This window comes from Solenopsis invicta, chromosome 16, assembly GCF_016802725.1.
Source record: "Solenopsis invicta isolate M01_SB chromosome 16, UNIL_Sinv_3.0, whole genome shotgun sequence".
NCBI lineage: Eukaryota > Metazoa > Arthropoda > Insecta > Hymenoptera > Formicidae > Solenopsis > Solenopsis invicta.
Window position 1 is genome coordinate 448,326 of NC_052679.1, and position 26,534 is coordinate 474,859.

At 34.6% G+C, this 26,534-nt stretch overlaps 1 protein-coding gene across 5 annotated transcripts in view; it reads left to right on the forward strand.

The window, feature by feature from the left end:
• Positions 1 to 26,534, forward strand: part of LOC105196108 (nephrin) — a 301,908-nt gene that overhangs the window by 167,671 nt on the left and 107,703 nt on the right. For all 5 annotated transcript variants that reach the window (XM_026131964.2, XM_039459216.1, XM_026131965.2 and 2 more), the window contains 2 exons: positions 3,507 to 3,734; positions 18,136 to 18,287. In XM_026131964.2, coding sequence (XP_025987749.1) covers positions 3,507 to 3,734; positions 18,136 to 18,287 — 380 coding nt within the window. The remainder of the gene's footprint in view (positions 1 to 3,506; positions 3,735 to 18,135; positions 18,288 to 26,534) is intronic.

A 26,534-nucleotide genomic window follows, 5' to 3' on the forward strand; every position in this document is an offset into this window, starting at 1 on the left:
CAAGTTGATGCTTTATATTAAATGCTTATATTAAATATTTAAGTTGGGATATGTTTTGTGATCGTTCTTTTTTATATCTTTTTGATATCTCATATGTGCTGCTTATTAGAGCCCTTTCCTGAGGTCATCTCTAGCAGACGTGTTTCCTGAACGCGCAGAGTAGCTTCGATCTCGCGACGGGGAGTCTGTTCATTTCCTGGTTATTGTTTAATGAACGTGTAGTCCGTGGAAATTAATGCGATTTCAGCGCATTGTGTACGAGAAATTAACGCGATTGTAGATAATACGTATTCCGCCGTAACGCGCGTGTAGAATTACCTGTTTGTTTCTTTCCGTACTTCCATTCGTTTGTTATGCTCATTCATAATCTGCATTTGATAAATTATTTTAAGCTTCAACTATTCTATGCTACTGTAAAGCTTGTCTCACAAAATACGCAAATCCGTGTCACCCGTGCATTAAGAACAGTGAGAGGGCAAACATTTGCAGTTGTTCTAGCGCTGCAGGTAGACGGAGAATAAACTGCATCAGGCACTCTGCATCGTATACAAATACAAATTCTTGGTGTGACGCAAATAACAATTTTATGTTTTTGGTCCAAAGTAAATGAATTTTTAATTATATTGATTTTTTTTACATGCGTGTTAATTTCCTATACACAGAAAAAAAAGTCTAATTAGAAATAATCTTTTTCAATAAATAAGAAATAATATTTTAACGAAATGAATATTAAAACAAGAGCATGGCGTAATAAATGACGTATTAAATAAATTTCAAATTGAATTTTTCTTAATAAAAATATTTTTTGAAATCTAATAAAAATGAGATTATCATCTTTTTCTGGTTACACTTTTGATGATTAAATCGAGAAAATTTAATTGCAAACGTTTTTTATTTATTTTTCTCAATTAACTTAGCTAAAAAAGAAATACACATATTAGAATGATTTTATCACAAAATGTAAAAAATGAGGAAAATTAAGAAAATTATTCATCAAACGCAAAACAAATTTTGACATTGTACACCAGACATTAGTTGCGCAAATGTCAGTCTTCAGATTATTAATGTAGAGCTTTAACTAGGCAAATAGTACTCCTAATTATTACGTTCTAACTATCAATATCAATGATCAGGGCTTTCGACAAGATGTATATGTGATGTACGGACTTTGATTGGATAGATATCCATGTAGACAGCTAGGATAGACAGCTTGTGTCTCTTCCCTTTCCCCTCTCTCTGAGCTAGATAGACAGATGGTTCATCTAGAATAACTGTTGATTAGGCAGTGGGTATCTGTTAATACTGGACAGCGTTCAATAGGACATGCCGTTGTTTGCTGGGCCAATAGTACTATTTGCTACATGGCGTCTTCGAAATCGAAACAAGAATGTTATTTATAATTAGTATTCTAAAATTTTGCAGGCTTCTATTTACCTTAGACATTTTTAAATTAAGCTCTCTTAAAAGTGTATTTCTAAAACCAAAAGTTAAAATTTATTATTAATAAGAAAAGCTTGCTTGAAACTTAACAATTATGTTTTGCAAAAATAATGACATGATAATTTAAAAATGTTTATACGAGTAGAAAAAAGTTTTGTTAGAGAAAAATTTTATAGAAATATTTTATACTTTTTTGATTGTATTAATAATTTATCAAAAATAGGACAAATATTTAATAATTTTTATAAATAATAATAATGAAAAGGTGAAGATATCGAAATAAAACAAACTCGAATTTATTTTTGTAAGTGACGTATTTTTATTCATATCCATTTGTTTTACTATTACCATTTATTAGTTGTACATATTAATATTATTTATTATAACAAAATCTGTGGTGGTACGATTTACGAAACTTAGTAGATTTTTTTATTAGCTTACTTAATCTTTTTTAATAATTGTAAATACGTGTGTGCAATGAATATGAAATATTTTATAATTAATCTTCTTTTATGAAAATTTTAAAGTTTAGTACAATATTACGTAATTACATTATAAACTATGTAAATTGATATAAAATTAACATTGGTTGTTTAATTTTTTTAAATGTTAGCATGCAGAAAATGAAATGTAATTTGTTAAATTTTTGTTTATATTATTTCTTTATTGTTTCATATTTTTATCATTAAATGCTGCTCATTTCAAGTCCAAATATTAGATATCAATGAGATACATTCGTTTAGACGACGCATATTCAGCAATTCTCCCCTATATAAAACTAGAAATTTATCTTGAATAATGAAGAAAGATATCGTCGGTACTGGCCATTTGCAGGTATTCTCTCGTGGCAGACAATTCTCTACGTCTTTGATAGTTTACCAACTTCCTTATCAACATTCCTGGACAAGTATACCTTGCTAATTAACCAGAAGTAAACCAGTGACGTGCGGCGCCTTCGCTACATCCTTGGGTGTGGATTTACCTCAGTGGCGCGCACTTTCGAGATTCCCTTTCGTCATAATTAGCTGTAACAGTCGGCGGCGGTGAGCCACAGGTAGCGGTCTCTCGAGAATGGGAGACGAAATGGAGTATCTCCGTGTCCTTGTTTCGGCCGAATGAGTCTCGTTCGTCGTTGTGATTGACGGTGACAGCCACCTTGCTGCTCTTGAGACGTGCCATTCGAATTACTCCGATGTCGACTTTTATTGGCAGAGGAGTAATGCCAGATGTCCCTACTGTCAGTATCCATACGATTTAGATCATTTTCAGCTCTGAACCTATTGACACGTTACAGTTAGAACATGACGTGCTTGTGTTAATTAAAGTTTTATAGAGGATTTGAAGAGGTCTTGACAGATTTCTGAACGGATTCGTAATCTTTTCTTTGACACACTAGTAGGCGGGATATATTCAACTTTGTTTTAAATGTTCTCACTCAATATTTGTAAGAAGAGTAATTTTAAAATATTTTGCGTGTTATCGAATAATTTAAAATAATTTACATAAATTTTAATAGGAATAGGAAATATTTGGAGTTCAGTATACATCCTAGAGTTTTTTTTTGCAGGATATTTACTTTTTTTTTTTATTTATTTAGGTATCATCTTGTTTGAACTTTTGGAAATTGTATTCAATATAAAATTCAGTTTTGTTTATTAATTTTATTAATCTTTAAAGGATGGTAAGCCTAAGTGTCGCTAAAACAGTGTTATGTTACATTTTAAGGAATATAATAAATTATATTAAATTTTATTTAAGGAAAAACTGCAAAGTTTTAACAATATACTACTCTACTAATTTTATTTATATCATATTTTAATTTTAATTAAAATTAAAATATGATATAAATAAAATTAATAGAGTAGTATATTGTTACTTATAATATCTTTTTTGCAATTCTTGCACATGTTTCATGCATAATGTTAATTACGCTCGCTATAATTCAGTATCTTGTTATTAAATTTCAAGTAATTAAATCTTAGATGATCTGCAATTTCAATTTCAACGTATTACGCATTTATTCGACTGTAGTTCTCTAATCAGAATGTCTCATTTTATCTGTACAGGTAAACCTAGACCGCAAGTCTCGTGGTATCTCGAATCGCAGAACATCCATGCGTCTACGGAGGTTCGAGAGACGCCGGGGCCGGGAGGAGAGACCAACGTCGTAACCATCAGCAACGTGACTGTGAAAGCTCTCACGAGGAGGCATCATCACGCCAAGCTGTCCTGCCGAGCGAATAACACTCAATTAGCGCCGCCACCCACCACCACCGTCGTCATAGAGCTTAACAGTGAGTGCGCTCATTCCAATTAACGTTAATTGCACGCGACGCGGCACGATGCAGCGTCGACCTTTGCTCTCCTCTGGAATGAATTTTTTGTGAGACACACAGGCCTAATCAGGCTGTAGACGTTGCTTTTTTTTATCTACAAAGTCGAAAAAATACAGGTAAACATAAACGCAAGAAAAATGATAAATTAAAATTTAAAATTCTAAAATTTGTTTTTTCACTTATCAACAAAGTTTTACGATTTAAGCATGACAAAATAGTTTTGATGTTTTTATGAAATTTTTTTTTATTATTTAGGAAAAGACTCCTTGTATATAGAAAAATATTTTTGCTAAAATGTTTGATAAAAGATTATGATTTCATGCAACAAGATTTGTGTGTTATACCATGAGAACAGCCTAATTATTCCTGTGCACAAAAAGTTTAATATAAAATAATAATATGTATATATTAATTCAATATATATATATATATATATATATATATATATATATATATATAATATTTTCATATACAGATTGCAATGAATATCAGTTAGAAAATATTTGATTTTGATATTATTTAAAGTGTCCATCTAGAAACTTAACTAAAATGGTGAAGGAATCGCAAGGTTATCAATTATTACTAAATTATCAGATATTTTTGCAGTCTGTATATAGAAAAAATGATTTTGCTAAAGTACCTAAGAATTTAATTAGATACAAATTTGAAAATAATTTTGTTAAGTAGATCGTCAAAATAATTATATAGAACATTCAAACTGATTGTTAGAATGTCAAAACTTTTTACAGTATTACACATCATGCTTGAACGTCCATTATAATTATTTTAATGATCTAATGAAATTATTTTCAGATTTGTAGCTACATTGCTTGCTATATTTTTAGATATTTTATAGTAAAATCGTTTTTTTTCGTGTAGAAAGCCTCTTAATATTCTTTATCAAAATATTCATTGTGAGCCACTGTGTAACTACGACCCTCTTTTTCTCCCAATAGATTTTTGATTTTAAAAAATAAGTACTACGAAGTTCTCGATCCGACTAAACAGACGTATCTAAAATAAAGGATTGCTAATATTTTGAAATTAAAAAAATGTTTTGCTGAAGAATTAAAATTAAAATGATATTAATGACCGAATACAGTCCTGGATGGCTTGTCGCACTATTGAGTATCGATTAATTTTATTCAAATAACGTACAAAATTATTGATAGAATATTAAAATTTTTTACAATGTTTAATCGTATGGAAGGTAAAATTACTAAACAAGCAAAAATCTTTTGTGGTCATCTAGCAAAAATTTTCTATCCATGTAAAAATAAGTATCCTTATGCAGCAATCCATGATGACGCAGCTTTCTCCACCTCCGTCACATAAAATACTAAAATTTCTGTTTCGCGCATCAAAGCTTTATTCGAACGCGGTTTACATGGCACAAAAGAAAACTGCGGTTTTCACGTGTCAGAGACTCTTTATTCGCCTGTAAAATAACGACTGCGAATCACTCGCTTGCACGACCGGCTATTACGTAAAAAAAGCGGTACCGAATATTTTCCTGGGGAATGTCTCGAATTTCTCGAATAGCCGCGGAACAAGTTACCCGCGTTATGAATATGCAAAAGACCGTCAATTTCGACGCTGCACGATACTTTCGATTCCTGTTTCCCTCCACTCTTCTTCCGCATCCCATGTGTATCGATATCAATATTTTCTCGCTGCGAAAGAGGGCAGAGCGAATATTTAACCGGCGCGTGATCCGATTTGTCCGGCTGGGATCTTTTTTTTTTGCTCGGTTCGAAAATGAAAGCGGACTCTCGACGAGACGAAATTGAAACATTTTTCATCGATTACAAGGGGAGGTGGATGGCAGTGGGAATTTCGACGAGAAGGGGTCGAGGGGACAGCGGTAGCGACAGGGTTTCGTACCCTTCCGTCGAAAAGCAATCAACCCCACGATGTCATTAATAACGCCACTTCCGGAATCGCTTCGAAACGCGACGAATCGCATGGCGCCCGGTAACATGCCGCGGTCGCGACAGCGTTCGATTAATCTCCATGAAAAACAGAGGTAGAAAGGAAATATACGTATCCCTCCTCGCTTCCTCCATTTTCCTCTAACCCGGAAACAACGGTGGTAACTGGGGAGAATTGCGATTCGAGCGATTTCCTTTGGTCGCAAGATCGACCACGGGCGAATAATTCGTTTGCAATTATTTCGATGCGTAGAGGAGTCGTAATGAAAAGTTCTTTTGCCTGCGAGATTGTAATACGTTTTTATAATTACACGTGAAAGCCGTTTGCTGTGGCTTTCGGTGGATGTGGTGAAAGTGGATGTTTAAGCTCACGCTTTTACACGTCTACGCGTATTGCGCATCAGCTCGAAAATTTTGTTCTAAAGATATTAATATTATTTATCTATAATACTAATATTATGCACATTTTTTTATTTTTTAAGGATGTTTTGGCTCTGTAATACTTGCTAAAAGTTATTGAAATTTTAAAACTGAATGTTTTTTTTTCTAATTAACAACAAAAAATTTGGTCGCTTCAAGAAGAAAACAATGGAAAATTTATCTTTCTAATGGCTTCAATGAATTATGGAAATATAATAAATGTACCACAAAACATGATTTTACATAAGAATTAAAAACAAATAAAAAATTAAACTTTGGAAACAATAAAAAAATTATGCTCAAATTTTACATTGATTCTCAATCGTAATAATACGCTCGACAGCAAAATTAAAGCATCCCCTATTATGGCTTCCAAGAATAAGGGAAATTTAAGAGAGTTAAAAAATGATCATAAAAAATGTTCAAAAAAGCATTTTAAAGCTTGAAATTTCTTGTTTTAAGATTGATAATTTATTAAACGATTTACAGATTGTTTACAAAGTTACGCGGATTTAAATAGGGATGCTTCAAATCTTAACATTTTTTACATACTTTGTAAAGCATCACGGCGTGAAATAAAAATGATACACAAATGTGGTTTACAGTATTCGAAATCGCGAATCTTTACCTTTAATTTGTGTATTTGTTGAGCGTTGTACGATTTTTTTTACTGAGTTGTCCAACATTGAAGCGAAAATGGATAAATATTGCATTCCACAAATAAATTTTTAAATATTTTTCTCTTAGTGTAGCAATCACTAAGATATTAAAAATTCTAATATTAAAAATTAAGAACGTTGTGTAAAAGGGATGGCGGTTTAACCCGGTTATTGAAAAAAAATACGATTCGAGTGTTACGTTTCCATTCGGCAATGCCGCGAACGTACGCGAGTATCTGATAGCGCGTACCTGGCTTATCAGATTTCGCCAGACTCTACCGCGTTTCGCAAAAATGGATTTAAAAAAAAATCGAACGACGCACGAAATGAAAAATCCTTCAATTTTCTCATCGACTAATTGACCATCGACAGTTCGTCAAAGGACCGGAGGGTCATTTTAATTGATCGGCGCGAAATAATTCCTGTCGGATTTGACGATTGAAAATGGACGGTGGCTCAAACACAAACAGATTGCAGCTATTCATATGTGATATCGCTCTTATAGTTAAAAATTTAAAATTGTTGGACAGTGAATTATTCATTGCTCATCCCGTGCATAGACATATTAAAATAATTTGGTAATACGTTTTTTGGAATATTTAATGCTTTATAAATTATTAGTCTGTGCAATTTCGAAAGGATTTTATTTTATTTTATTGCAGTTGAAATTGCGATTTGGCAAAGTAATTTTTAAATTATTTAATATTTTATTATAATCATATGAAATTGTCTATTCCATGCGTAATAAAATTGTCTGCTAGTTTCACAATTAAAATATAATAAATTATTATTAATATTGCAGTACATACCACGAATAATGGTGCAACAATTCTTAAATGTATTTGATAGTAACCTATTCTTTTTCTTTTCTTTGTAACCTTGATGATCGGAACAGCTGCTTTATATTTTTTCACATATTTTGAAATTCTGTCGCATATATACCCCTTCTTCTTCTGCGTCATTTCTCGATGGCAGTCACGAGGATGGAAAATTAATATTCATGATTGTATAAGCAGCACAGGGGCTCATCGGCACGGCCGAGATTCATCCGACAAGAAACTTAGGCGTCAAACAAACAAGTTTAAATTAAATCGCCGGAAGCTGCCAGTTCAAGCCGGAGGATACGGAAATCCGACGCAGAAGATTTGCCGTAAATTGCCTTAGACGCTACTTGCGTGTGACGTAAAAAGCTCGAGTGCGGAACAGAATCGCGTGGTATCGATTGTGAAATATTTTGAACATGCTCGATCGCTTTGACTAAAAAGAAAGATACTTTTATCTTCCGCATTGGAAGTATACTTCTTATCAGACATTTTGCTTTTTTTTCTTTACTCGATGCCATCGATAATTATCCAAAGTATGTTAATGAGAATTATTAATAATGCCGTACATTTTAATATTGAAATTCTCTAACAAGTGGATTGTTATCGATTGATCATTATTTCAGGTGTGCGTTCTAGAATTACACGAACAAATTGTACAAAGTAAAAGATATAGTATGAAATAATTTTTTAAACTTGAAATTTTAAATTTTAAATAATCCAATTATACACGGTTTTAAATGAAAATAATGAGAATAATAGATGGATTTTATAGTTTAGAAACCATATACCACACTTTCAATCTATTATTTTCTCCAATACTATCAAAATTATTACGAGAAGAGTTGCCGAACGCATGCCAGCCGCCTAAATTGTATCTTATCAATATTTTATTTATATTTTTATTTAATATAAGCAACATTTAGCAAAAATACATAATAAATGAGAAATGAGTAGTATAGAAAATTTTACACACTCTATTTTGTTTTGTGTGGACCAACAACACTTCATAAAATGATACTAATGTTAACTTTTGATCCATTTAGTTGGTAATAATATAATTATGTAATTTTATTTTAAATTTTTATTATATTTTCATAAAAAAGTTTATTCTATGATACAAGTGATCTTACACTTGGACATTCTTTCAATTTGCATTTATTTAATATATTGTACAATATTTTGTATTAAAGTATATACATATTTGCAATTAGTAAAAAGATCAAATTTTTTAACATTTTAAAAAATATCTATCAAATTTCTTAAATTGTACCACTTCAAATTTTATTATAATAAATGATATTAATGTAGACTGATAAGTAGTAATAAAACTAATAATTAATATAATAATTGATAAATATGTCAATTGCAAAAATAAATTTTTTTATCTTTTCGTTATTGTTATTTATTAATTATTAAATATTTTATTCTTTTTTCGACACAAATTATTGACAAAATAAGTATTAAGTTAATAATTTCTTACATTTTAATTTATTTTAATTTATAAATTCAATACTTTCAAAGACGATATGATTTAGGAGACCCATAAGTACAATTTAAGCAACTAGTTGCTTAATGTATGTTGTAAAAAAGTTTATGTCTTGCAGGAGAAAAGAACTTAATTTTCCTCACTGTAGTTTGGATAGTTTATTTCAAGTACAATGTACCGTTCACACGCGTTTTTATTTCGCCGAGTTCGCGGCTTGGACTCTCGTTCTTTTCAAACATTAACGCGTGTCTCGGGCGACTCGGGAGTCTCGACGCGCCTAGGGGTAACGATCCTGGGTTTAAGAACCGTCGCCTGGGAACCGCTACCTTGAGTCTCGACTCCTGGTTTGCCTTGGGAAAGGGCTCGACTTCGCGCACTCGTCCGATACTTCTTCGATTTACGCACTCGGGCTGCTGGGACAGGCAAAAGAGGCCTTCAGGGTTTCGTCCACCGAATATATATCCACAGAGGTCTTCGCGCGCTCGTCCGGATTCGCGGTGGCGATTCACGCCCTTGTCCGGATTGGCCGCTTAGATCCTTAATTTTTTGTGACCGCGACGAATTCGCGTAAAGCGATTAGATCAATCGTCGACCAAAGAATAGGCTTCGATGCTGGTCACCGATATCGCTTCAGCTATCGCCGTTTCCGGCTCAAGATCTTTGCGATTTCAACCCGCGTTCGACAGGATAATTGTTTCCTGATGGCACGCGGTTCCGCGTCTTCAAAGCCGCGACGCCGCGGCGTCGTGCAAGATGTCCCATAGGCAACCGCGGTCCATTTCAATTCGGCGAGTTCGGAAATTTTCATAATTATGTGTCGGTACGCTTTGTCGTGCACGACGTGGTGTGTGTGTGTGTGTGTGTGTGTGTGTGTGTGTGTGTGTGTGTGTGTGTGTGTGCGTGCGTGCGCGCGCGCGTGTATGTATGCGTGTGCGCTGTATGTGTGCGCTACTTAACAGTTTATAATAAATTAATTTGTTATTGGTGAAATATTAAACACACACACACACACACACACACACACACACACACACACACACACATTGTAGTAATAGATACCTGAAGAATCAAGTTACAGTTTGCATTTGCGTACAAATCAATATGCTAAATGAGAAATATAATAAAAAATAACATAATAATATTAAGTGCGTACGTATTCAGCAATTCTCCTCTACATGTTACCCAAAGTAACAGTAATTTTTGTCGAATATCGTAAAAATGCATGATAAATCTTACTGCGGAAAATACACACTGTATTATTGTCGAAAAATCATTAAATGCCGCCGTAAGATTGGTGGTTTAAATCGAATGTAAATTGAATGTAATCAAATGTAATCGAATTTCGTTTCACTTTCAAAACATTTTCAACGTGACATTCGGCTTGATTCCGGTGAATGCTTCGTTTTCTCGATCAGAGATCGTACGTTGAAATTTATTTTGCAACTTTGCAGCGTCGCGATCCCTTGCTAATTGGGAGTGCACGAGGAGCGGCTGTCTGCATAATCGCATCTGCATAACCCCGATCCCATTACCTGTACGATCGCATGAAGGTTTAACGAGTCATCAGAGGGTCGGTTGGAAGTCGATCGACTTGCGAAAACGATTTTCGCAACACTCGACAATATGAGGTCGACGGACACTCGACGGCGTTCGAGTGGAGGGAAAGTGGATTGCACTCGGAATCGCACGGTGTATCCCATTAATTTTTCATGCCACCGCCGGGACCAGTGTCCTGAAGTAAAGCCCGTCGTGTATATGCGAACGTTTCGCGGGCGGAGCGTCGTCGTTAATAATTATTCGATAGCTCCGCGTAATGGAAATGGCGAAATTGGAAATAGAATACGATACCGGCCTGTATGGCTCGTACGTTCGCTAAGCCGAAGTTACGCAGTTACAAATCAGATTCGTAACGAACGCTTAAAAGCTTATTTGTAGAAACGGGAGTTGCACAGGTTATTCGATACCCACGCTCCGCAAATTACGACCTTTTAATGGCCGCTAGTTTATAAATGGTAATTACGAAACACGCGTGTTCATCCTTTCTTTTACAATTATACTAGATTTTCAATTGCTTGCTTGCTTCGTTTAATTAATATCGAGTGCGAGTTAAATTCAGATATTTATGGAAAGAGAGACCTTATCGATGGATTCGATAATTTACAATTTCGTGTTGCTTTCCAACAGGTGATGGACGATGTACGCGGATTGAAAGTGCGGAGGGTTCTTAACAGAACTCGTCCGAGGGAAAATATTGTATATTTTTCCTGAAACGGCACACGTGCATACACCGCTATAAATTTTATTATTTTTATTAATGTAGCCTTGTCTATTCTCAGAAGTCGCCGTTTATCTTGCGATGATGTATTTTCTTGTGAGATTAGCAGAATCTCGTAATATTGTTACCAATTCTTTTAGTCATCAGCAGAATCGATCAAAATAATACATGAAACGCATACGAAACACTACGACAAAATTATACAAGGTCCATTTAGAAAGAGTTAAAAGATTTATTGAAACCATTTGCGCGAATTTAATGTTTTGAAGTCGTTGTAAACACAGAGCATAAACGAATTCAAAGGATAAATGAATTAATACAGTTTTGAATAAATTTATATAATTGAAAGAATTAAGCTGATGAATATTGCTAAACTAATACAATTATTGTTTGTGCGCCGCTAACTTGAGAAGCTTAAAAACCGCTACGAGAAAGCATGTTGTCATCGCGGCAACAACAGCACCGTTAGCGCGTTTCATGTATGACGATCGCTTTAAATCACTGTGTATTTTCTTTCACAACGAGGTTGCAAATCGGCACATCGAGACGGGAGCAGAGGCGAGACGATCGTCTCGCGAACTTGTTCAACTTTTAATGACTCATTCTACAGAGGCGTTTGATTTCGAACGTAGCTTGCACGAGTTCGAGAAGAATAATCAAGTTAGGTAACAAGTCGAAGAATCCCCGGCCTTCTCCCGGCGCATTCCGCCGACACAGAAATTCCATTCGGCAAAAATCCCCTTCGTTGCTCCTCCCTCGATCGGTGTCCTTCGTTAATTAGTAAGAAAATTAATGAAGCCACCTCCGCGAGCGCAAACTTTGCGCGCGCGAGGCTCATTAGTCTTTTATAGCTACGAACATTAACGAAAGTAGTAGATGCATTTCCTCATAGTCAAACGTTTACGTGTCTGCTAGTAACGACCTAATAAGCTAGACATCAAAAGAAATTCATAATTAATGTAGCTCTTGCTGACCGTATCGTCGTTATTTTTCTCGCTTAAGAAATGACTCGTAATATTTATACATCATGAATTACAGTTTTTACAATAGCATTATAAACAATAAAAAAAAAATGAAAAGAAATGAGTATGTAAAGAAACACACAGTTGATCTTTCTTTGTTTTTCCGGAAATTTTAAATGATATGTAATTGCGGAATTGCTTATAAGGAAAAATAAAAAAAATTTTAGTAAAATTATAAAATTAAAGATTAGAACAGCACATTGTAAATAAGAAATTACATTTTACAATTGATTTCACGCGGGTTAAAATTTTAATAGACATCGAGTTATGCAATGGTGTAAATTCAAAAATTGCACACTGAAAAAAGAATTTGATCACAACTATCAAATGTTGAGTGAAATAATGCCAATTCAATATTTAGTTAATATAATCAAAAATAATTTTACTTTTTTAAATATTCAATAAATTATTAAATTTGGTTATACTGTACTAAATATTTAAAAAGTAAAATTATTTTTGGATATATTAATATTTAGTAACATTATTTTATTCAATATTTGGTACCTATTGCCAAACTATTTTTTCTGTTCACGAACGAAAAGATTACAGAATTAAATTTACTAAGAAGTATCGTTCTGGTTTTTATGTCAAGCAAATAGCATCTGAAAATACAACAGGAAACAAAGCGTAAATGCGTAATTTGCAATTTAACTATCTGTTAGTGTTCTCTATCAGGCTAAGTCGGATCCACTCAGTTTACGTACTCTATCCGTCGAACGGATGTTCTCAAGCTTGCGATACAAAATAGTTTCGTAACGAAACCGAGCGAGCTCCGAGCAGATTTTAGCGACAAAACGAGGACGTTTGCGAATTCGCGGAGTCGCAAACGGTGTAACGACTCTCGAAAGTGCTTTCTCGCTGGCAGTGCTGCGGAAGAAGGGTTTAGCTCACTCCGGAGACGAGTGAACTTCAGAAATGTTACTCTTGGTGCCTTGATAACTCAATCCGCGGGGAGCTAATAATTCTCCTTTCTAACGCGAATTGTTCCCTTAATGCTGTGGCGTGAACGCGGGAATCCCTTTTCAGGTTGACAGTGTTATATTCTTCATTAATCGTTGAAAAACTTCATTTTTATATCATTTTGAAAATAAACAATTCAAAGAGAGTTTTTTTATTAGTAATTTGAAGAATAAAATTTTAGAGACGACGATATTATTTTTTAGATAGCATTGAATACATTTCTACTTAATAAATAAAATTTTATTTGCGATTTACATAGAAGAGAGTTATCGAATGCGTATTACTTAAATCATTTTTTTAATTTATATCTCCCGTTTGATACTGATTGACGCACGCGCGCGCGCGCGCGTGTGTGTGTGTGTGTGTGTGCGTGCGTGCGTGCGTGCGTGCGTGCGTGCGTGCGTGCGTGCGTGTGCGTGTGCGTGTGCGTACAATGTATGCAAAATATTCTGTCATTAACCATCTTTTATGAAAATATAAAAATAATAATTTAATAAGTGTAAAATTGCATGATTGCATTATTATCTGCCATGTAAATTGATAAAAAATTAATATCAGTTGTACTTGATTTTTTAAAAGTATTATTAGTACGGAAAAAACAAGTGTAATCTATTAAATTTTTAACTATATTACTCATTTCTCATTCATTTTGTATTTTCATTAAATATTGTTTATATTAAATAAAAATGTGAAATATTAATGCGATGCGCATTGATTTAGACGACCAGTGGGCATTTATCAGCTTTTCTCTTTAATTAATATAAAATATTAAAATATTATATTGTATAATTATAATTAAAATTAAATTCAAAATATTTGTAATTGGCATATAAAATGTGCTTTTTAATCACATATCTCGCATACACTTGAAACATCGTTAATATACACACTTATCTTCTAGCTGCGAATACGTAAGAGAATTAGTACTTCGGCGGTGATTTGTTTCCACCGAGCTTGGATTCTTCGCCTCCGGAATTAATTAGTTTACCCAGAGACTCCTAGCAAGTGTTATTCCGCTGCACGCCTCGTACATTTCCCTGTATTTTCCGAGTCGCGAGGACCGTACATCGTCGCCTCGTTTACAGGCTTTCGCTAAAACTGGAGCGAGAATAGACCACAAAGAACGGTTCTTCTCCCCTTTGTTTTGCCACCCCTTTCATTCCAATGAGACTGTAACGATATGAGCTCATGGCGGCTTTGCCAAATTATGGCAATAATATCACTTAGAATCGCATGTTGCGAGTCTTGGCGAAATTTCACTTAAGCCGGCGATTCGCGAGATCGGCGCGTACCAGCCTAGACGTGCGACTCCTCTAATGTTCAGTCGTTTTCGAAACAACCGACTTTAACCTACAAAGTCGCTTAACGACGCTTTTCTTCCACCCCCTTCCTTCACGCACTCTAATTCCACTTTGACCCTTTTTACCTCCTTTTGCTATTTCGCAACGACCTATTTTAAGACGAAAATTGAAATTGATATTATTTCGAAGTACAGTCACGAAACTAATTGTCGGGACACAGAAGTTTATATAATGCTACAAATTTATCATATATTAAATATAATTATAATTTTTTAGGGAAAATTTTATTGGAAATAAAAACCTTTCCCAATAATATATTTTGATCAAAAATATGCTTTTGATTTGTAGCAAAGAAAAATAAAATAAAATTTTTAGTATCTTTTGTGCCCACATAATTAGTTCTATTGTACGTATATAAAATTATCTTGTTTATTTAATATTATTCCGCCACACTTTTATTATCTTTTACACATATTATTTAGATTTAAATAAAAATCGGATAAAGATATAAAGCAAAATCTGCTTTATTGTAATATTATTTAAATACATCTTTTGCCAGTGAATCTTTTGGTTTGAACACAAGTATGTTTTTGATGGAAATGTATCAGTGGTAAGAATTTTTACTTCTAATCAAATTTTCTCTAAAAAAAATTAATACTATTTGGTGAATTTGTAGCATAAAATAAACTCCCAATATTCTGTATCTGAACAATTAGTTTTGCGACTGTACATATTCAATTTGTGTTACCAGTAGGAAATTGTCCATTTTACTTTAATTATTGCGTAAAACACGAAAACATCAAAAATATTTTGAATTATCTTATTTTTTACAAAGACTTTAATTTTACTCGCAAAAACTCAATTTATATAATTTGTAATGTACTAAAATGCATTCACTTCGCTTAGAATAATTTTTTTCCATTTTTTCAGATTAAACCTAAAGCAGCTCTGTTTAATGTTAAATTTTTTATCTTTTTTAGAGAAAATTGTCTTATTCTTTTTGATATCGTCTCGGTCAAAATAAAATTCGAAGTTTGTTTTTTAACGAATAAATCGATTTCCTTTGCTGATCTTCAGTCACTAAGAAAACTGAAATAGGATTGAACCATCTTAAAAGAGTTTAGTTAACTTTTTCCCTAGAGTAAGTATAAAGTTTTTTTCAGGCGCACAAAGATTAACTTTGTAATAATTTTTTTAAACTGATCACTACTTAATCTTCGTCATAAACTCAATAACAGAATTAAGAAATCTTTCTCTGTTTTTTCTTACACTTAAAATATACAACATTTACATTAAATTCATTTAATTATTTACTTTTTAATGTTTTCCAATTTTACTACTGTCAATTTTCTGTTTTCCAAAATTTTAGTTAATTTCTATTTTAGATCTATCAAAGCATCTTCGCAGATCCTTACAAACCTCTTGAGCCTTAAGCGTCGCACTTAGTCGTTATTCTCGCGGCGCCTAACAGATAAAATGGTACTGCTCCTCGAACTCTCCTTTCAGAAGTCACACGATAAACGCGCGAACGTCTCGCGCGTCTGGAACGAAGCGCGCCTTATTGAACCGCTTCGTAACTCGATTAAAGCCACTCCATGCGCGCGAATAATAATAGCGGCTCATTAGAGCTTCCGAGGAGGAGTCTTCGGGTTTGCGCTTCCATTTGTGTGAAAGGACGTTTGATTGGGAATACAAATTTGCAAAGAGAGACTCGCAAAAATCGTGTCAATTGTCAAGAGAGGAGACGCCAATAGAGACGAATTAAGGAAATTAGTTTCATTTTTCAAAAAATTTCAACAAAATACAATATATCACATCTATTTATAGCGTAGAGTATACAAATATGCATAATCTCTTTGTTATTACATGGATAGAAAATCTGATGATGGAGAGACATGTACTATTAATTTTTGTAGATATTTCTTAAGGATATACGATAATCGAATCAATAGTTGAGAGAGTTGAACGAACGGTGTCATTACTTGCGCATACAACGTCAAATTACTATTAGAATACACATCTCTAAATAGATTTAAAGTAGATGTAAAATAAATATCACTTTTTACAAAAACTTTCAACATTTACTATTTTAGCAGTAAATTTTAATTTTAAATTGTATTATAAGATAAAATCACCATTTTAAAAATTGGCGGTTTTAAATGGCTTTAAATTATTTTTCTTTAAAGTGAAAATTATGCATTCTCTTAAAATTGGGCGCTCTATTTGTATTAAAAATACGAAATGGTTTATGCGTGGACGTGAATGCCTCTCCGAGATCACAAGTTTAGCCTCTCGAGTTAACGTAGTTAACTCGAAAAGATAACTAAGTTGAAGAGCAGTGTGATGTATATAGGAGAAAGTAAAACGCGATGAAAGATAGACGTCTCCGTTCGTCTAGGGAAGAGTACTAAAAGCCTCGTCGAATTCTTCCCGTCTGCGCACCTGACGACATGAATTTTGATTTGCAAATGAAATCCCAACTTCATCGGGAGTTTCGCGCTCCGCAGTTTCTCTCTCAGCCGCCTTTGTTTTCGGCAGCTTTTCATGACGAGCACCAATTATACGGACCATTCTCTCATCCCGATTCCTTTCACCTCCGTTCGTCTTTCAACCCGCTCCATTTTTTCTCGATCTGTCCGCCTTCCTCTATCCGTCGTCGACATCGATCTGCATTTTCTTTTTTCCTATTAGTCGGAACTTCCGCAGAGAATGTTGGCCAGAAAAGGAGCTCGGCATGAAATTCGCGAGCGAACTGAATTCTAATTATCCCGGCGTTTCTTTCGCGCGTTCTTCGCGTTCCGCTTCTTCTCCTTTTTTTTCTTTCCTTGCGTTTGCCGGACCGCGTCCTTCGTTATGCGCTACCGCACGTTGCAAAAAACGTATTCTGGAAAGAGACGGAAGTGGAGACCGAGGTGCAGTGGAAATCAGAAAAGCGAGCGTCCATGCGGAGTCGCGCTTATGACTTGTACGTGATTGTCATTGAAATGCCTTTCTTGTTGCGGACAGTAAATTATTTTGTATTAAATTGAATTATTGATATAGGGCAGAGAAAAAGTTTGCGCGCGAGCACTATTGCAACATATAAAGCAAATGAAGATGTACTATTGAGACAGATAGAGAGAGAGAGAGAGAGAGAGAGAGAGAGAAATCATAGAGTTAATGATGTTCTTAAATTTGAACAGACAAGAAAATAAAAGTTGCTTTAATCCAATTTTCAAAGTTTAAGATTACACGTAACTTTCTTGACTACAGATTCTTCGGCAAGATTGGAATTTTAAGCGAAAACTTCATTTTGTATTCGCTACAATATTTAATATACATGTATCGCTAGGTCTTCGTTCAAAATTCTGCGAGAATAGTCGGCTACATGTGAGAGAGTGAAATTACACGTCTCGCGAGTCTTTTTTTCCAACCAGTTTTATATATTTCCTCTATACGTTTCGGCGATATCGAGTAAATTCACCAAAATTGATTCTTGCAGTGAAGCCGCTCAAGGTGGAGATTTTGGGGAAGGACCAGATCCTATCGGCAGGGAAGACGTATGACGTGAAGTGTCAGAGCTCCGGCTCGAGGCCGCCGGCGGCCCTGACTTGGTGGAAATCCTCGAAGCAGCTGAAGGGACAGAAGAAAAACGTGAGTGATGCCAAGATCCTTCCTCTTTCCTCCTCTCGCGTTTGCGCGAGGTAAAAACGTGCCGCGCTCGAACGAGGCGAGTTGCCTGCCTCTTCGCGCTTAATTGCATCTTCTCTACTAAACCGCTGTTTCGAGATACGGAGAAACGTTCTCTCGATTACACAAATCCACTCTGCTTTATTACGTCGACTAACCTGGTTAGCCTAATGAAACGAACCACTTCATTTAAACACAAATATTTTCGCTACGGCGCGCAACGAAGGAATTATCGCGGGCGATGAAAGCGTTATTTTAGAGCATTGTTGATTCAATCGGGTAGCACTATTATCTTGCACCGTGGATCTTGATTGGAATGTGTATTTTTGTAACAACTATTTTATATTTTGTTCTCTATATTACTTTATATACTATATAACGAATATACACGCGATTCTTTTTATCAACAATATTACTTTGAGCACACAGGAGTAATGAAAAAAGCGAAGCGAACAAAGATTGCCATTTTTTTGCCAATAAAAAAAGCTTGTTATTATTTCAGAGTATTGTTAATTTACTTGAAGGCTATTATTATTTTATTTCGTATAACTCAGATTCCAATCAAAATCTTAATTTTCGCGAGTGCTATTTCAGTCCCCGTCCTTCGTATTACTTTTATATAACTGTCGCGCCGCGATTCATTCTATCAACGTCTCGAAATTGAAATCTTCGATTCACCATTGCCACCGCAACCGTCGCTGCGCACGAACGGGTCGGAAATCGCGGAGTCTCTTTCTCTCTCTCCCTTTTTTTTCTCTATCTATCTCTATCTTTGTCGATTACGATAACATACATCCCTTCGCAATATCAATCACGCGAAAGCTCGTTCGTGGCGCCTGTAAAGTCGGTGTGGCGCGAAAAATCCGTCTCTCCCGCGATTAAACGAGGAATAATAGGAAGAGCGGGTTCGAATAACGCCGGAAATAATGACGTCGGCGGAAGACGCGCGCCGCTCTGTCTCCCCCGTCGTAGACGACAGAGAACCGCTTCCGGCGAATCGATCCTCGTTGCGCTCTCCGCCCGCGGCGCAACGAAAATAAAAATGACAGTGTCTCGATACACGAAATACTGCTGGGAGCCCTTCGCCCGCGACATAAATGAGAATTCGTGGAAATAAATTCACCTTTATCTCGCACAATTTCTATCCTCCGTAGGTAGTCCGTTTCTCTTCTCTGCCTTTGCATTCAGTCCTCTTGTGCTTTCTTCCTTTATTTCTTTTGTGCCTCAGACCTGCGCGACGTCTGTTTTGGAAGCTTCCACGCTAATTAAGACGGTCAGATGCATGGGAGAGAAGATCTCTCTTGTCAACTTTATATTTACATTAAGAGCGTCATGACGTGTTATACAGGCGTTATGTCTTCATTTAAAACCAGAATAGTGGGAGTACGTCTGCAATACTACTCCGCATGATGCCAAAAATATTTTGTAATTATGAGAAATTTTATTATAAAGAAATTTTATTACAAAGGAGTTGCTGAATGCATATCGGTTGTCTGAATTATATAATACCTGATCAATGTTTTGTATTTTGCATTAATGTAAGCAACAGTCAGTGACGACAAAAGTATGGAATAAAATAAATAATATAACGCAAACATTTTTAACAAATTATATTTTGTGCCTTTGTGTGTACTTTACACACTCTATAACACTTGAAAAAAATCAAATAAACTGATATTAATTTTTAGTCAATTTATGTAATAGACAATATGTAACCACATGCTGAATTTTTAATTTCCATAAAATGTTGTAGAATATTTTACATTTATTGCAATTGTTATAAATAGTAAATTTCTATAAAATCTATCGAGATTGCTAAAAATCACTACATATTTTATTACAATAAATAACATTAATGGATAACTAACAATAAGTGACAATAGTAAATAAATTAAAGCCAGTTTTATTTGACATCCATTATTGATATTTATTAATTTATTAATTTTTAAATATACTTTTGTTTAACATATTAATGAAATGAGTTAATAATTTCTTATATATTTTTTTAATAATTTTAATTTATAAATTTGATACTTTCAAAAGCGATACCATTTAAGCGACCGATTGCTTCAAGCGTACTTTTTGCAGCAAGTTGCTTGTAATAAATTAATTTGTTACTGATGAAAGATTAAACTTTATAATGATAGGTAACATCAAACTACGCTTTCCAAGTACGTTTATTTGCATACAAATCAATGCCAAATAAGAAATGTAATCAAAAAGAACTTAAAGTGGTTTACCAATTCTCCCCCTGAGTAGAGAAGAAATTAATTCAAAATAGCAGGCGCAAAAACAACTTTTTTTGTAACCATGGCATTAATTTAAAGTCTTCGCTTGTTACTATTTCCTTATATTATTTGCTTATTATTATCCTTGTAATATCTGTTTGTATTATTTCGTACATTGTCGTAATTTTATTTTGCTCACATTATATGAGGCGACTTGAGAAAGGAATAAGCCGGACCTTATTTCTCTAAGTCGTTTACCTTGTCGTGAAGAACGCTAACGGCGATTTTCTAACGTCGTCGGAGCGTGAGAATGTTGAAAGAAACGAGGTCATTGCGGCTCTTTCCTTGAAGGTGAATCAGCTAGCAAGCTCGCGAGATCAGGAGGGTGTAATGAGCCTAGTGACAAAAAGCTCAATCGACTTTTATACAAAGTTACCGGAAAGATTAGGCTCCTCGCGTCATTATATCGACAAAATTCGCCGCTTTTTTCTGCCGCGAGCGAAAAGATGATGTCTACATAAATGGATTTCCGGTAAAATCGGTAGAATGAAGAACTTGACGAGGTTGTTTCTTCGGAACACGATTAACTTGTGAAAGGGCGATGCGGGAGGGAGATTGGACCCGCCTTTCGTTCGTCGCTATACATTTATCCCCCTCTACTCTCCCGCGATAATTTGGAATTGCACCTCGAGGCTACATCTTTGTATCATCTACGTTAGTGATTCTCACAAACAATCTCCGATTGTTTGTGAAAGCTTCCTCGGAGATTTATAATTAAAAGTTCTGTAATAACGTTTGCTTCAATCAAAACTTTTTCTCGTAAATTCTGTACGTAGTAATTGAAATAATCTTACGATTTCTGTTTCTTAATAGTTTGAAGAATGCTGTAATATAATCATATGTTCGGAGAAATATCATATTTATATAATGAACGATTTAAATGCAAAACATTTTTTTTTTCTTGAAAATTTAACGTTTTGGACATGTTCAGTTTTCGTAGGAGACTTTTCAATTATATTAAATGAACGTTAATTAAAAAATGACGTGATTTTAGGAAGGAAAATGATTTTATCGGCTATTACTGCGATAATAAGATAAAATAATAATTGAACGAAATTTGAACGAAATCGACAGTTTCGACTTTTGTTAACAATTACTCCAATCTTGTAATAATACTATAATGCGTTACGGGCGACAATGAGAAATAATCGATTTCCATTAATAAAAGACTTCGTAAGCTACTTAGCGAGCGAGTAACGGAGATACGCGCCATAAGTTTTTACGGCGCAAATTAGATCCGAAAGTTTCGCCTGCGAAAACCACGGCGAATTTCAAACTGTTAAGGAACAACATGATGTTCGTCGGAAACAGTGTTCGCCGCGACGTGGTAATATCCAGCTCGGACCGTCCGGTAATTAATTGGATCACTAGAACTGTCCGCCTGATAATTGCGATAAGTCCTTCCGCGAGATATTACCTCGCACAGTGGTGATTATTTCCGGAATACTTTTCTCTTTTCTCATCGTTATACGTTTCATAGCTTTGACATTATGAGCTTGGTAATAGCATCGTGCGATTGTAAAATCGTGACGCACGGATTTCCAACGCTTCGCGTTAGAAGAAATCTTTCGAAAAAAAATGAGAAAAAATTTATTTTTTCTCGGCAAGGTAAACGTACGGAATGATGCTACTAACCCAAACGACGCTACTTTAACTTGTTTTGCGCGCGTAATGAAATTATAGCCGATGGAAAAATCTAAAAATTGCCAGAAAGTAGTCAAGTAGTAGCGTAAATGTGGGTCAGACATGGCTTTGCCAAAATAAGTACACGAAAATATCCTAATGTATATTTCTGTGAAAAACAGTTTTAAAAGTCCAATGTCGAGAATCTATCCCTTTTGATTATCCACTTGACTGAGCTTGTTCTTAAAAATCACTTATCTGTTTTACTTTTTTTAAAATAGCCTTTTAAAAATTAGTGTTTAAAGTCATTTCGTACCTTAATATTCTAAATTGTTTCCACGTTTAAAAATTCCGTTGACCGGATAAAATCAGTCGGTTCTCTCGAATCTCGTTATTGATTTTACATTGTCTCGGATTCGCATGGCTAAAGTAGGATCGAGAATTGTGAGAAATGCGTTGGACAGCGACGTGGAGAAAAATTTCCGCATAAAGAGGAATGGCTCTAGAAAAAAAATACCTACTCGACGATGCGGCAGGCGTGGTAGCGTGCCAGCGACAGGGCGGATCGTAATTCTCGACGTGTTCTGTCTTACGTATTATCGTAGAGATCGTTTTTCGCGCCGGCTGGCATAACTTCAAGCCGCTCTTCGGAGATCGGAATAAAAATCTATACCGATTTGCTTCCCTTTGAGGCAGAATTTAATCCGATGTGACCGGAGCCAGTAAGCGAGCCGATCAATGAATTGATCGAAAACAAAGAATCCTACATCATATACGAAATGCATATTTTATTTGCTTACTGTGCATCCGCTATGGAATGAACGTTAATATGTTATCATTATTGTCGAAATATTTTATTATTCAGTATATATTTTTATTGTCGTAACAACTCTGTTCAATATATTATTAATCTGTTTTTATTAATTAAAACGTTATGCGTACTCTACAAATATATGTATCTTTAAAATGTTTTTTCTTTATTTGAAATTGGGGGTTAAACTCTGTCAGATTTTCGATGACTCTCTGAATTGTGAAAATGCGACTAACAGCATTCAGTCGCAATTTGCTCTCACGATCTCGCACTAATTTCAGGTTCAATTACTTCTGAAAGACGTACGTTCGTTCATGCGCGCATCGAAGGGTTTCACGAATGAGAAAGCACTGAAAGTTCTTTTATTACGGATAGGGATTAAGCACAAGAGAGAGAGAGAGAGAGAGAGAGAGAGAGAGAGAGCGAGCGCTACGAGAAGATCGTTTGTCTAATTAGACGTTGGCACCATATGACTCGTCTTTGACGATTTTTCCAATACTTGATTTTTTACTCTTGTTTCTTCCACAAACACCGAATTATTTGATGCTTGTGCATTTTTCACATATAATGCTCATGCGCTGAATTCCGTACGTGGTTGATCGGAATTTTGATAGTAATTTTTACGGCGAGGGGCCTTTGTACAAGGCGGCATCAAAGAACGTACGCGTTCCTTTGTACCATCCATCTCGGACTCGTTGCCAAGCTCGTCCCTTAAAGCGTGTCCTTAAAGGAGATCGTCTCAGATGTCGGGTTAACAGTCGGCAAAATCCTTGGGGATGAAACAGAGAGGCGGATAATCGCGGAGAAAGTTTCTCGGCATGTCGGCCACGCCAAGGCATGAAAGAAATCGGTTGCCATCTTATAAATCCAGCTCGTCTTCCCCCTCATCGTTGAGACAGGTAAAGTCCTAACGTCTTTGATCCTTTTCCCGCGGGAGATACTACAGCTACAGAATCTCACAGATATTCCGCGATTTGGCGGGTAGCTTGGATTCTTGCGTCTTCGAAAATTGATAAATGGTAGCTTTATCTCGACTTGTAATTGATAATAATTTATGTAGTTATCCAATGTTAGGTTTAAATATGTAAATACATGTGAAGAGATACAGACTATGTATTTGTGCCTGTAACTAAGAGCCTGTAACACATTCCATTGGAATTATTTGTATCTGTATTTAGATAAAAGAGCAATGCCATTTATTAATAATAAATTGCATTAACAAAAGATTCGAAAACAGTGTATTGGATTTTAACAATACACGTAGCAAACTTTACATTATTTTATCGGTAACTGTTTCTAAACTTAGTTGAGCTTGATACAATATGAACATGGATTTTCTTAAAAATAATCACTAATATTGCAAAAACTTTATTATAAAATAAAGAAGGGTACAGATTTAAAAAGCAAAATCAAAGTATCTTCTTTTATCAGGATGCTTTTTAACAACTTCTATGAAGAATACAAGATTAAATAGAAATAATAACTGACAGTGCTAACATTTTTTCACGTATATCGAGATACATTGCAAAAGCATTTTATCCATCACTGATCTAATAAAATGTGTCTTTTTGGCGGCTATTGAAATTTGATTTTGGAGAAATAACATTTTTTTTTAACGTATACACATAGCGTTCAAGTTGCAAGCAACAAGATTTTTTCTTTTTTGAGAGAACATCTCTCTTCCTTCCCTTTTTCTCGATTCTTTTCGGATAATATAAGAGAAGGTCACATGTTGAAAATATAAGAAACATCTTTATTACGAGGCGCTCGTGAGGACCTTCTATCTTGCGCTCTAAGGATTGGATCCCCCATATATACCGAAAAGTATTTTCCTCTCGATTATGCCGGTAGAAAGACGGAGAGTATATTTACGCAGAGGAACGATGAACCGAGGGTCCTTTTATAAAGACTTCTGCTAGTAGCCTTCAGAGGATAGAACGTATACAAAATACTACTATTGTAATATTATTAGGTGCTTATTAATAACTATTGTTCTCTTTTAACTCTCTATTTATTGTATATGTCTACAATCGTGTATGTTCTATCTCTATGTCTAACGCACGCACGCGCTCGCTACTCTAACGCCCTCTATATTCATTACGGTCGCCACCTACTTATTACACCTTTCCCTTATTCGAAAGTGATATAATACCAAAACTTTAAATGAAATTAATACAAACAAAACTAGAAATTAATATCTGCTTCACAACAAATTATAAGTTTGTAAATTTAACATTTAGTATATGTTAATACGTAATTATTAAATTTAGACGGTACTTTTTTCGCTCGGACGGGTCTTACGCTTTCCTTACTAATCTCATCTTTGGCCTCATTATCACTTGCAACATTATCTCTATTAGAATCATTCTGAATGTTATTGTTGTTATTATTTATCTCTTGGTTGATACTGGTTTCTGGTAACTCATTATCTATTTCTGTGTCACTTGTCTCATGTTTTATTACTGATTTTTTAAGATGATTACTATTTCTTCTTAATATGTTTGAACCAGTATTAATCAAGTATGAACTACTCCACACGTGTTTCGCAAACCTGCACCTACCTATCACTTTGATGAATTCAGAATTGATTTTTGCTTAGAGATATTTTCAGCGGGCGCTTATCATCCCCAAGAATCATGTACCTGATTAAATCTCTTTTTTAATAATTAAAACTCATGTCTTTCTTTTTTATTCAATCTGTAATATGAATTTAATTATCATTTTCAAAACTTTATATTATATTTATTAAAAGTGATATAAAATTTTATTTAATATTTGATCTCTAAAATCGAATCCGAAGAAATTGGCTTAGTGCTTTAATGTTGAAACGATTTTTCTATGTTGGCTTTTGATACCTATAATTGGAGAATAATGCAGTATATCTAGCATGCTTTGTTCGTTCCAACTACTTTAATTAAAACGAGAATGTTATTTCAATGCAGAATAGCCGTTCTACCGATCTCTTGTAAAAAAAAAGTCGACGCAGTCTTACTTTAATGAAATCAGCACGAAAACCTATGAATGCGAGCATTCGCATAACAGAATTGAGCCTGTTCATTTCGAGAGCGGATTCGAGACAAAGCGACTACAGGTACAATTGTGACGTTAATTAGATATCCGTACGCTTTTAAATTATTTTTGTTAAAAGGGCATTACGATCGCTCGAAACAATTTTACTAATTGTAATTTTTAGTAATTTAGTTACATTTTGCCGGGATGCTATGTTTCAAAACAATGTGAAAATTAATTGGAATTGTTTGGAAAATTAAACCCAATAACAAAAGCTGCACATGATAAAAGCATTATGCTATATCTACTTAGGTATGCATCAATTTCACAGACTGGTATATTTTTTTTCTCGTCTAATATCAAATATACTATGGCTATTTTGGCATTATTCTCTAATTTGCAATGTTGCTGTTGATTTGTGATAAATAAGAGAAAACTTTGTGCCACGTACAATAAGTTAATAACAAAAATCGATAGAAT